At 41.1% G+C, this 13,019-nt stretch overlaps 2 protein-coding genes across 18 annotated transcripts in view; one reads left to right on the top strand and one right to left on the bottom strand.

The window, feature by feature from the left end:
• The window catches only part of sh2d3a (SH2 domain containing 3A), a 20,508-nt gene extending 18,215 nt beyond the window's left edge, over positions 1-2,293 (bottom strand). The window contains exons 1-3 of one of the 2 annotated variants that reach the window (XM_061770314.1): positions 2,245-2,293; positions 2,047-2,138; positions 693-810 (exon numbers count right to left, since the gene is read on the bottom strand). In XM_061770314.1, coding sequence (XP_061626298.1) covers positions 693-810; positions 2,047-2,136 — 208 coding nt within the window. In that variant the 5' untranslated portion in view covers positions 2,137-2,138; positions 2,245-2,293. Of the gene's footprint in view, positions 1-692; positions 811-2,046; positions 2,180-2,244 lie in introns of those variants that run through there. The other variant, XM_061770315.1, reaches the window with a different exon arrangement.
• Positions 1-13,019, top strand: part of LOC133476645 (proto-oncogene vav-like) — a 33,087-nt gene that overhangs the window by 2,851 nt on the left and 17,217 nt on the right. For 2 of the 16 annotated variants that reach the window (XM_061770302.1, XM_061770304.1), the window contains 8 exons: positions 2,375-2,516; positions 2,633-2,781; positions 3,275-3,469; positions 4,258-4,372; positions 7,976-8,081; positions 8,170-8,286; positions 12,002-12,118; positions 12,477-12,535. In XM_061770302.1, coding sequence (XP_061626286.1) covers positions 7,995-8,081; positions 8,170-8,286; positions 12,002-12,118; positions 12,477-12,535 — 380 coding nt within the window. In that variant the 5' untranslated portion in view covers positions 2,375-2,516; positions 2,633-2,781; positions 3,275-3,469; positions 4,258-4,372; positions 7,976-7,994. Of the gene's footprint in view, positions 1-2,144; positions 2,517-2,632; positions 2,782-3,274; positions 3,484-4,173; positions 4,373-7,975; positions 8,082-8,169; positions 8,287-12,001; positions 12,119-12,476; positions 12,536-13,019 lie in introns of those variants that run through there. The other 14 variants (XR_009788104.1, XM_061770313.1, XM_061770301.1 and 11 more) reach the window with 13 other exon arrangements.

Here is a 13,019-nt window from a genome sequence, read left to right as displayed (position 1 = left end):
AGGCTAAACTAAGCTCCTCCATGACATACAAAGATTGTCTCTCAGTCGAGATGTATCACTTTGTAATATTACAACCTTTTTGGACTTCAGCTAAACAAAATATGAATTAATTCTCCAAATAAAGAACAATAATAAGAATGATGGTTAAGAAAATGTGAAAAATCTTATTTTAATCTTGTGGTACTAAGACTTTTTTGTGCAAAAAAAATCTAAGTTAGGAAATGGGAAAGAAAAAAAAAATAGCATAGTATTTTCAAAAGATTTGCAACATTTGCTCTTGAAAAAGTACAAATTTATTCTCAATTTTCCAATTCTTCCCGAAAAATTCTCATCTTAGAAAATACTACTTTTCTCCTTGAAAATGTGTTTTTAATCTCATAGGATTAAAAACAAATTTCAAGAAAAATCTGACTTTATTCTCCTAATATTACATCTTTTCTCACAAAAAAACATTTTTTTGAAAAAAACATTTCACCCCAAAAAGATGTTTTCATCTTTCAAAAGTACAACCCTATTCTTGTAATAATATAACTTTTTAACAATTAAAAATGTGACGTTATTTTCGGAACTGTATTCGTGTTTACCTGAAAAAAAAAAAAGAAGATATTTGATCTAAAAAAAAAAAAATATTATAGTTTGAAAAAATCTAGAACTTTATTCTCGAATTGGGCAAAAAAACTTCAGTGCTTTACCGGCGTGCGGGTCCAGCTTCTGGCGGTGCCTCCGAAGCTGAGTCAGGATGGTTTCTCTGTGCGAGGCATCCTCGATCCCCACCTCCTTCAGCTCATGGTCGTTCACATTCAACAGACCCTGAAGTCCGATCAGTACAACTTTATTCTCAATATTACGACTTTTTCCACCCCCCCCCCCCCCCCCCCTTATATACCTTATATCCACAATAAAAACAAATATCCTCAAAAGATCTCTACTTCTTATATTGAAAAAAATACAACTTCATTCCCCAAAATTAATACTTTATTCTTGTAATATTCTCACTGGAAAATTCACAAAATCTGAATTTTGATCTTGACAGCTTATCTTGAAAGAAATTTGCAACTTTTCACACAAAAAAATACAAAAGATTTTGCTTTTGTCTTGAAAGGGTACTACTTTTTGATCTTGAAAAATAGAACTACAGTATTTGCGAAAGATTGTGACTTTTTTATCTTGGAAAAAATATTAGAGTAAGATTTCCACTTTTTGTCTCGAAAAATAACACTTCTATCTCATTCAACTTGTATGACTGAATGAAAAACTTTTCACAAAAATGTTTTTTTATCAAAAGAAACACGACTTTTTTTTCACGAAAAAAATAATCGGTTTTTTTCATACTTTTTATCTCGAGGAAAAAAAATAACTTTTTTTCACCCCAAAGAAAGTACTTTATTCTTGTAATATGATTTTTTTTTTTCCGCAGGAAAATCAAAATAAATATTGCTTTTTTTTGTTGAAAAAGATGACAAATTTGGAAAGACTGGAACTTTTTAATCTGGGGGGGAACTGAAAGATGTCCACTTTTTATCTCTAAAAATACAGCATTTTACCTCATGCAACTTGTATGACAAAAAAATGATGATGATGACGACAATTTGAACCTGAAACCAAAAAAAATCCCCCAAATGAGACTTTCCTATCTAGAAGAAACACTACGTTATTCTCGTAATATTGACTTTTTCCCCCACGAAAAAGATGGTTTTGTATTTAAAACAAATAGGACTTAATTCTCTTCTTACTTTTTTCACCACAAATTAGACTTGATCTAACAAATACAACTTTTCTTCACCCAAAAATGACCAACTTCTTGTCATATTACAACCATTTTCACACAAAAAATACAAAGCCGTTACTTTTTAATCTTGAAAAACTACAACTATTGGCGAAAGATTTCCACTTTTTATCTCTAAGAATACAACCTTTTGCGACGGTGACAGTTTGACACTTTTTTCACCCAAAATGGAAAAATATGAGTATTCCTCGCAAGATTGGGGCTTTATATTTTGGAAAAACACCAGATTTTAGGTGGACTTAAAACACATTTTGACATACCTCCAGTCCATAATATTCACTCTCCAGGGTCTTAGTGTACCGGGGCAGGCCGATCTGCCGCAGCCACCAGGCAATGGAGCGATTATTCATGTCTGACCCGCACAGAGAAAGACGATCAAGAGCAGAAAATGCCAGCAAGCATGACCGCTTTGGACTTCTTCGTGAGTCAAGTGGTTTGCTCCAGAATGTCGCACCTACCCGTCGGCGGGACGCACCAAGGAATTCTGGGAGCGCTTCCGTGCGATGTTTCACTTTCTTCTGCTTTTCCCGAGTAGAACTTGTCAAGTCAGCACATTAAGCGTCTGTCTCTCAACATCTGTCCTCGCAGGGAAGCCAATGGGACGGCACGGCGGCGACGCCACCGGCCAATCGGAGCACGGGCGATGGGGAGCAGGTCCGGGCGGATCCCGGCATGTCAAAGACGAGGAGAAGGGTGTGCGTGTGAAAATCTAGCTGTCAACGTGTCACAGGTGAGACGCGCAATGCACTTGAGTGAGCGTGTGTGCAAAAAGTCATTTTATAAAAGTTCATCAACAATACTGTGCACAAAAGTGAATAGTGGGACACATTCATTTTCTATGCTCAGCCCAGGAAAGAAGCCACGACATTTTAGCGAGACTCTGGATAAAGGTGCGTGTCATCGTAAAGCAATGGAAGCGTCCACCCCCCTCTGTAATCATCATGGTACCACCCGCTGCGTGTCAACCTCCGTGAACGAGCAAGACGTCTGTGAAGGTGACAAACGAACAGAAATACCAAGCGTTCTGGGCCTTGACGCAGGCTAAACGCTTATCGTACACGAAACAACTCGATTCTTTCTGGCCACGAGATGACAGCGTCACTCACTCGCAAAAAAATACAACTTTACTGTATTCTGGTTTTTTTATATCCCCCAAAAATACTAGACTTGAAAGATTGAGTCTTTTTACCTAGAAAAAAAAATACTCTTTGGTTTTCATAAAATGACAATTGTTTTTAAAAAAAAATCTCAAAATCTCTCTCTCTCAAGCTCTCAATGCTCATTTTTACTTCACTGTTTATCTCAGGTAAATAATTCTTCATAATATGGCTTGTTGTGACAAAATGCATTCATTTTCCGTCCCGCTCCGTGCTGGAGCCGATCCCGGCTGAGCATCCCCAAAACATGCATGCTAGGTAAATTGCCTGTAGGTCTAAATGCGAGTGCAAATGGTTGTTTGTTTATTTGTGCCCTGCGATTGGCTGGCAGCCGGTTCGGGGTGCCCCCCCCCCCCCCGCCTCCTGCCCGATGACAGCTGGGATAGGCTCCGGCACGCCCGCGACCCTCGTGAGGAGAAGCGGCTCAGAAAAGGAATGAATGGCTGGATGGATGTGATCTACGTCACGAGCGAAGATCTCCGCCTTGCCTTTCGGCTCCCGAGCCATCGCTGTCAACGTAACAAAGGTGTGCTCTCACGGGTGGGTCTTCTACACGGAGGCAACTCATCAGAGGAAGAGGGGGCGGTCTTGGCCAATGCTGGGTCATACGGAAGGAAGTAGCTCGCAGAGGGGCCTTTTCAGAACACTCATACGAGAAAACCAAAGTGTTTTTTATTTATTTATTTTTTTTTTTTTTGGGGGGGGGGGGGAACTTTTATAGTCCCTGTTAGAGAGTCACGCTTGTCACTTAAATAACGTTTTATGATGGCGACAATTTGACCCTGGAACTAATGAAAAGATCAACTTTTTCCAAAAAGAATATTTTTAACGAAAAATTACAACTTTCCATCGAAAGAAATACAACTTTTTAATGAAATAAATCATACTTTGTTCTCCTAATACTACAACTTTCCCCCTCCAAAAATACATTTTTTTTAAATCTCAATAACTATGACATTTTATTTTTGACAGAATACGACCATTCTTGAAAGACTGCCACCTTTTATCTTGAAAGAAATCCAGTGTGCCCAATCTAAAGATTTTAAATGCAAAATTCAGCCTTTACCAATACAATAATGCAACAGCGACCTCTACAGAACGAAACAAGAACATCATGGCTTTTTTTTTTTTTTTCTTGGCTTTTTTTTTTTTTTGTCATGTACGCTATTTTCATTTTTAGCATCATTTCACTTCCTTTCTTCACTCTGCTTCTTACATCATCACGGAAAGTTGAGTCTACAAACTGCACATATGACGTCATCGGACGAACTAACTCACACCTAACTCCTCTGCTTCCGCGTGAACGCGAAAAAGGAAGTGCAGAGACGGCGCAAATGAACACCCACCGTGGAACTGAGGGCCAACGGCACAGTGTGATAATGAAGTCGCCGACGAGAGACGAGCGTCCACGCCGAAGAACCGTCTAAAGGTGAGCTCATCGGCTTTTTCTCTTGCTTTCGGTCTTCACTTTTGGCCATCTTTTTGTGTTTGGATTTTGGAATTGTATTTTTTAATCGGTGTGTAAACTGCATTACGGACAAAAGTATTGGAACAACCAACAGGAAGTGAAAGTTGAAGACAATAGAGAGTTGGTAGCGGTAACAGCTTCCCTCGATCACTTATTATGCTGGCAATTGAGACGGGCACACACGGACTGATTTTTAACATCTTAACTGATTAGTTAAAGTAGCAGAGACCCCACACATGACGAGAAAAAAAAAACATGCATGTGATTACTGTCCTTATTACGGAGCCCCCCTGGTGCCAAGGTATGAGAAAAATTAAATTCATTGATAATCTGTTCCCTCAGTTTAGTAAACCGTACCCTCAGTTTAGTAAACCGTACCCTCAGTTTAGTAAACCGTTCCCTCAGTTTAGTAAACCGTACCCTCAGTTTAGTAAACCGTACCCTCACTTTAGTAACCCGTACCCTCAGTTTAGTAAACCGTACCCTCAGTTTAGTAAACCGTTCCCTCAGTTTATTAAACTGTACCCTCACTTTAGTAACCCGTACCCTCAGTTTAGTAAACCGTACCCTCAGTTTAGTAAACCGTTCCCTCAGTTTAGTAAACCGTACCCTCAGTTTAGTAAACCGTACCCTCAGTTTAGTAAACCGTACCCTCAGTTTAGTAAACTGTACCCTCACTTTAGTAACCCGTACCCTCAGTTTAATAAACCGTTCCCTCAGTTTAGTAAACCGTACCCTCAGTTTAGTAAACCGTACCCTCAGTTTAGTAAACCGTACCCTCAGTTTAGTAAACTGTACCCTCACTTTAGTAACCCGTACCCTCAGTTTAGTAAACCGTACCCTCACTTTAGTAACCCGTACCCTCAGTTTAGTAAACCGTACCCTCAGTTTAGTAAACCGTTCCCTCAGTTTAGTAAACTGTACCCTCACTTTAGTAACCCGTACCCTCAGTTTAGTAAACCGTTCCCTCAGTTTAGTAAACCGTACCCTCAGTTTAGTAAACCGTACCCTCAGTTTAGTAAACCGTTCCCTCAGTTTAGTAAACCGTACCCTCAGTTTAGTAAACCGTACCCTCACTTTAGTAACCCGTACCCTCAGTTTAGTAAACCGTACCCTCAGTTTAGTAAACCGTTCCCTCAGTTTAGTAAACTGTACCCTCACTTTAGTAACCCGTACCCTCAGTTTAGTAAACCGTACCCTCAGTTTAGTAAACCGTTCCCTCAGTTTAGTAAACCGTACCCTCAGTTTAGTAAACCGTACCCTCACTTTAGTAACCCGTACCCTCACTTTAGTAACCCGTACCCTCAGTTTAGTAAACCGTACCCTCAGTTTAGTAAACTGTACCCTCACTTTAGTAACCCGTACCCTCAGTTTAGTAAACCGTTCCCTCAGTTTAGTAAACCGTACCCTCAGTTTAGTAAACCGTACCCTCAGTTTAGTAAACCGTTCCCTCAGTTTAGTAAACCGTACCCTCAGTTTAGTAAACCGTACCCTCACTTTAGTAACCCGTACCCTCAGTTTAGTAAACCGTACCCTCAGTTTAGTAAACCGTTCCCTCAGTTTAGTAAACTGTACCCTCACTTTAGTAACCCGTACCCTCAGTTTAGTAAACCGTACCCTCAGTTTAGTAAACCGTACCCTCAGTTTAGTAAACCGTACCCTCAGTTTAGTAAACCGTACCCTCAGTTTAGTAAACCGTTCCCTCAGTTTAGTAAACCGTACCCTCAGTTTAGTACTGTGTTTAGGAAACACGCAGGCTAATTGTAGCCAGTCCTGCTAGTACTGCTATATAATGATCAACCCCCTCGAACGACAGCAATATTGCCTTTCAGTTGAAAGAAATGGGATGTAGGATATATCACGACATGACAATTTATACACAGAATTCACACGAGTAAGAATATAACATAGAAATAGAATTGACTTCACTTGACAGATATACGTAAGTATACGGAGCCCCAGATATTCGCTAAACTGAGGGTAGGGATTATCAATGAATGTTATTTTTCTCATACCTTGGCACCAGGGGGGCTCCGTACCCTTTATAGTGTTTGGTTTACTGCTTTATCCTCACGTGGGTCGCGGGCGTGCCGGAGCCTATCCCAGCTATCTTCGGGCGAGAGGCGGGGTCCACCTTGAACTGGTCGCCAGCCAATCGCAGCGCACATAGAAACAAGCAACCGTTTGCACTCACATTCACAGTGGCGGAGCTAGACTTTTATCCTCGGGGTGGCCAAGGCTATTTCAGGGGGTCCACAGACTATGACAATGAATTTGTTTCTCGACCAATGAATTGCAATCCGAGTCTCTAAATGTTGCAATGCACATACTGCGCACAGAAGATGAGGCTTGTGCGCATAAAATAAAGTTTATTAACAATGTTTACAACACAATGTACACAGAAACACAACTGCAACTATTTTTCAATAATCACAGAGTAACCCACTCACACAGTTATCCACTCAGACACACACACACACACACACACACAGTTATTCACTCACACTCTCGATGTTGCCTGTCTTGGTTCTCTTTAAAAAGAAGTTAAATATCTTGTCCCCCTGTCTTTTCATTTCTCAACGGGCCCTATGGAAAGAAAAAAAAAAAAAAGAGGCCAGTTTTATTATTCTTAGCATCACTTATAATTAATTGCACAGTTATCAAATCCCCACTTCAAGCCTAAAAAAAAATGTCAGGGGAAATAAACCACTGTCGATGCAAGTTTAATATTCAAACTTTCAGCTACTCAATGGTTCCCAACTGGTTTTGCCTCAGGAGCCAACATTGAACTTGGTCATTAAGTCGCAACCCAAAATTATGACATTCTTTAGCAACTCAAATTTATTTCACCCAAAAATAGCCCAGTAATACAAAAGCTTTTATGCGCTGTTGAAAACATGAAAGTCCTTGAGCTATATAAATAAAAAGGCACACTTTTTATGAAGTAAATAAAAAGGCACACATGTTTTTTTTTGTAGTTGAAAAAGGCAGACTTCTTGAATCAAATCAAATAAAACAGACAAAATACTTGAATAAAAAGGCAGAATTGACATGAATTACAGGGAGGCTATACCTATTTGAAACAAGCTTTAAGAAATCAAACTCTGAAATATCAAGGCAGAATTCACTTGAATTACAAGTATTTGTGCTTTTTAAACAAGCCACACTTGTGATGCTCATTAACAGCACTTTTGTGATGCGCTCAACTCCTCAAGTTTTCATTGAAAGCACTCCACTTGTCTTAAAAGTGTTTTCAGCTAGCCTGTTGTGCAGTACGTTATGCATGAAATAAATTGGGTTCCTGCGGCCGGTTTTCGGCGGACCGCCCTGAGTCCCTCGGTGTGGAACGCGTCCCGTCCGCCGGGCTGCTCTCGGATAATCGGTTAGTTATTGCGGCTCTATTCCATTTGCTAATATATTTGTACCTCGGATCATTTTGTTGTTTTGTGACCTTTAACAATAAAGAAAATGTTAAAAGCCTGATACCAGTCAGCTCAATATGACGTGACGAAGTCACAAAAATGTGTCAAAATATGGATCAATTCAGTGCCTCATTCCCATCAGGACCTCAGCAACTCACAGGATGGAGTTGTGGCGCCAGTGTGCAAAATGGCTGATCGAGTGCCGGGTCCTGCCGGAGACGCACCGCGTCACGTGGGAGGGTGCGCAGGTGAAGCCGTGCATGCAACTCAACTAGCTTAGTTTATACTTCCTAAAAAGTAACCAACAGTGTGTGCGCTTGTCTGCATGTGTGCCAGGTGTGCGACCTGGCGCAGGCCCTAAGAGATGGCGTGCTGCTATGCCAGCTGCTCAACAACCTGCTGCCTCAGGCCGTCAACCTGAGAGAGATCAACCTGCGCCCACAGATGTCCCAGGTAAGTTACGCACACACAAAAGTTTACACACCCCTGTTCAAATGCCAGCTTTTTGTGAAATCAAGAAGTGAGACCAATCATTTCAAAACTTTTTCCACCATTAATGTGACCTATAATCTGTAACACTTCAGTAGAATTAAAAAATAAATATTTTGAGGGGGAGTAAAACGGCAATAATGGGGTTGCACAAGTGTGCACTCCCTCTTATAACTGGGGATACGGTTGTGTTCAGAATTAACCGATCACATTTAAACTCATCTTAAATGGAAGTCAACACACACCTGCCGCCATTTCAAGTGCTTCTGTATAACCCCTAAATAAAGTTCAGCTGTTCCAGTTGGCTTTCCCCGACACCTTTACAGCATAAGTTATGCTCAGCAGAGAACTTCCACAGCATCAAAGGGATCTCGTTTTTCAAAAGGTATCAGTTCGCAGAAGGGTACAAAAGAATTTTCAAGGCATTAAATGTAGCGAAGAAAATCATCATGAAGTGGAGAAAATATGACACAGGACTACAGGTCCCGCCAAAATTGATGGAAACACGATAAGAAAATTGGTCACTGAGGCTGCCAAGATGTCGACGGGGACACTGAGGGAGCTGCAGGAATTTCTAGCAAATACTGGCTGTTTATTACATGTGACATCAATCTTCCATCTGCTTCATATGTCTGGACTGTGGGGCAGCTTGGTGAGAGGGAAGCCATATCTTAGAAAGAAAAACATCCAAGCTTCAGCTACATTGAAAAATCTCCCAAATGCATGTGGGAAAATGTTATTGTTGATCAAACCAAGGTTGAACCTTTCGGCCATAATTCCAAAGGGTATGTTTGGCGCAAATACAGCACTGCTCTTCACAAAAGCACACCATATCTACAGTGAAGCACGGTGGTGGCAGCATCCTTCGATTGCAACCAGTCTCCCTGTCCCTGCAGCTGAACCCCCCCCCCACAGCATGATGCTGCCACCACCGTGCTTCACTGTTGGGACTGTATTGGACCGGTGATGAGCAGTGCCTGCTTTTCTCCACATATGCCGCTTAGAATTAAGGCCAAAAAGTTCTATCTTGGTCTCATGAGACCAGATAATCTTATTTCTCACCATCTTGGAGTCCTTCAGGTGTCTTTTAGTGTCTTGCACTGAGGAGAGGCTTTTGTCGGGCCACTCTGCCATAAAGCCCTGACAGGTGGAGGGCTGCAGTGAAGGTTGACTTTCTAGAACTTTCTCCCATCTGCCGACTGCATCTTTGGAGCTCAGCCACAGTGGTCTTTGGGTTCTTCTTTCACTCTCTCACCAAGGCTCAGCTCCCCCGATTGCTCAGTTTGGCCGGACGGCCAGCTCGACGAAGGGTTCTGGTCGTCCCAAACGTCTTCCATTTCAGGATTATGGAGGCCACTGTGCTCTTAGGAACCTTAAGTGCAGCAGAAATTGTTTTGTAACCTTGGCCACATCGGTGCCTTGCCAGAATTCTGTCTCTGAGCTCTTCAGGCAGTTCCTTTGACCTCATGATTCTCATTTGCTGTGACATGCACTGTGAGCGGTAAGGTCTTACCTATCTAGACAGGTGTGTGTGGTTTTCCTAATCAAGTCCAATCAGTATAATCCAACACAGCTGGACTCCGACGAAGATGTAGAACCATCTCAAGGAGGATCAGAAGAAATGGACAGCGCCCGAGTTAAATATATGGGTGTCACAGCAAAGGGTCTGAATACTTATGGCTGTGTTAGTTAGTTTTTCTTTTTTAATAAATCTGTAAAAATTTCAACAATTCCGTTTTTTTCTGTCAATATGGGGTGCTGTGTGTGTACATTAATGAGGAAAAAAATGAACTTAAATGATTTTAGCAAATGGCTGCAATATAACAAAGAATGACAAATGTAAGGGGGTCTGAATACTTTCCGTACCCACTGTATAAACCAACAACCATTCGCTCGCACATTCACACCGACGGGCAATTGAGAGTCTTCGATTAACCGAGCGTGCATGTTTTGGGGATGTGGGAGGAAGCCGGAGTACCCGGAGAAAAGCCACACAGGCACGGGGAGAACATGCAAACTCCACACAGGCGAGGCCGGATTCGATCCCGAGTCCTCAGAACTGTGAGGCGGATGTGCTAAAATTGTTTTGTGTTGTTGAAAATTCCATTTTGGGTCATTTATTGACCGTTTCGCTTATTTCATGACTTATTATTTTTTGCCTTGTGCGAGTGCGCGTGTGTGTGTTTCACAAACGTGAACCTTTGGGAAATCCCCGATGTGGCCAATCGTGGTTAGGACACTTCCGGGTCGTGTTAGACGACGACACTCGGGAATGTACACTGTGACACACGCACACATATACATCGTGTTACACAAAAAGCAGAGGCACTTCCAGTTGCCACGAGTCACTCGGCATATCTGATGCGGGGCAACGGACGACATGCTGGCGTGAAGATAGATGTGTGTCTGTCGCGACTCAGCAGTTCCTCTTTTCTCAAGCGACACTTCCCACTCTGTTTAACACTCGCACACACAAACACACAGGAAGTTATGTAAAATGTCATATGGCCCGGCCACCGTCTACATGTGGGCTGCACTTTTCATGGTGCTCTTTGCAGTTATTTTTTGCAGTTCTTATAACTTGTGTTGCCTCTTTCGCTACCTTGTTTGTGTCTCGTTTCTCATGCTCAGCACTTTTCTCAAACACATTTTATTATTAATTGTCGAACAAGTGTAAAAGTCAACCCCAGGTGGATTTAAAAAAATATATATAATAATAATGTTGTAAAAATGTGTTGTCGTGTGGATTATGTTACGCTGTCAAATTTTCCGTCCAACTTTCTTTAGCAGGTTTTGTTTTACTATGCACGAGCACAGTAGTTTCTCTATAAACTTAACTAATGACCTCTACAGCAGTAACTCTTGTGCAGATTATATTTTGGTGAAAGCTCCTCACATTCTTAGGCACCATTAATGAAGGCACCATTAATGCTGAAAGGTACATACAGGTTTTGGAGAAACATATGCTGCCATCCAAGCAACGTCTTTTTCATGGACGCCGCTGCTTATTTCATCAAGACAATGCCAAACCACATTCTGCGCGTGTTACAACAGCGTGGCTTCGTAGTAAAAGAGTGCAGGTACTAGACTGGCCTGCCTCCAGTCCAGACCTGTCTCCCATTGAAAATGTGTGGCGCATCATGAAGCATAAAATACAACAACGGGGACCCCGGACTGTTGAACAGCTGAAGCTGTACATCGAGCAAGAATGGGAAAGAATTCCACCTACAAAGCTTCAACAATTAGTGTCCTCGGTTCCCAAAAACGTTTATTAAAAGAAAAGGTGATGTAACACAGTGGTAAGCATGGCCCTGTGCCATCTTTTTTGGAACGTGTTGCAGCCATACGATTCTAAGTTCATGATTATTTGCTAAAAACAATCAAGTTTATCAGTTTGAACATTAAATAGCTTGTCTTTGTAGTGTATTCAATTAAATATAGGTTGAAGATGATTTGTAAATCATTGTATTCTGTTTTTATTTATGTTTAACACAACGTCCCAACTTCATTGGAATTGGGGTTCTATTTTGGTATAAAAATCTCACATTTGTGCCGCACTTTCTCTTTCAACTGTACCGTAATCTTCAGTTTTACAGATGCCATGTCTTCAGTGGGTTCTGAATAAATGTCCAATCACAGAGGATCAAATGTGTGTGTAACGTCGTGATCTGGTGTGTAGTTCCTGTGCCTCAAGAACATCCGGACCTTCCTGGTAGTGTGTCAGGACAAGTTCCAGCTGAAGAAGAACGAACTGTTTGAAGCCTTCGACCTGTTCGACGTGCGCGATTTTGCCAAGGTAAGTTGCTCGCCAACTCGATGCCAAACACAAATACTCCCATCACTGCTCCGAACAGGAAGTCGCGCCACCATGTGTCGAGTTGAAGTGTTTGAGGTATACTGTAGCTCAGAGGTTGTTTTTTTTTTAAAATTATTATTTTATGGCATTTTATGCATTACTTTAATTACATTGCAGTTATGTAATGACATTTTTATTAATTGAATGGCCTTTTTACTATTTAATATCCATGGTTGTATGTATGTATGTATGTGTGTATATATATATATATATAGTTATAACTTAGTTGTTAATGCTACTAGAGTGTCTTTTGATCTTTAACTCTTTTTTTTGTGTGCATGTGTTTGTTGTGCGACAGGTGCTAAACACTTTGTCCATCCTGTCTCACTCACCCATTGCCGCACAAAGAGCATTTCAGTGAGTACTTTACATCCTTAGTGTGAGAAAAATCATATATATGCATGCAGTATATATCTATCTATCTATATATATATATATAGATAGATAGATAGACAGACAGACAGACAAAAAGAGAGAGATTCTATAGATTGCCTATTTGCTGATTATTTTTTCATTTTTTAAATAATAATATATTATATAGAGCGCTTTTAAAGTTTACTCAAAGACGCTTTACAAATCAAATGTTTTGATAGAAGCAGAATTAGAATACAAATAAAAAAATACAGTACTAAAACATGTCAGATTTACACATTCAAAGCATTTCAAAAGAGGTGGGTCTTCAGTTGGGATTTAAAGGTGGAGAGATCTGAACAGTCGCGTAGGAGTGTTGGGAGCAGATTCCTGAGGGTGGGAGCACAGATGGCGAAGTCTCTGCCCCCACCCCCCCCACATCCCCACCCCCCAGGTTCAATGCTTTCAAACCTTTTCCCGATTATAAAAA

This window comes from Phyllopteryx taeniolatus, chromosome 4, assembly GCF_024500385.1.
Source record: "Phyllopteryx taeniolatus isolate TA_2022b chromosome 4, UOR_Ptae_1.2, whole genome shotgun sequence".
In the NCBI taxonomy this organism is placed as follows: Eukaryota; Metazoa; Chordata; class Actinopteri; order Syngnathiformes; family Syngnathidae; genus Phyllopteryx; species Phyllopteryx taeniolatus.
This window is presented reverse-complemented; position numbering and strand designations above follow the sequence as displayed.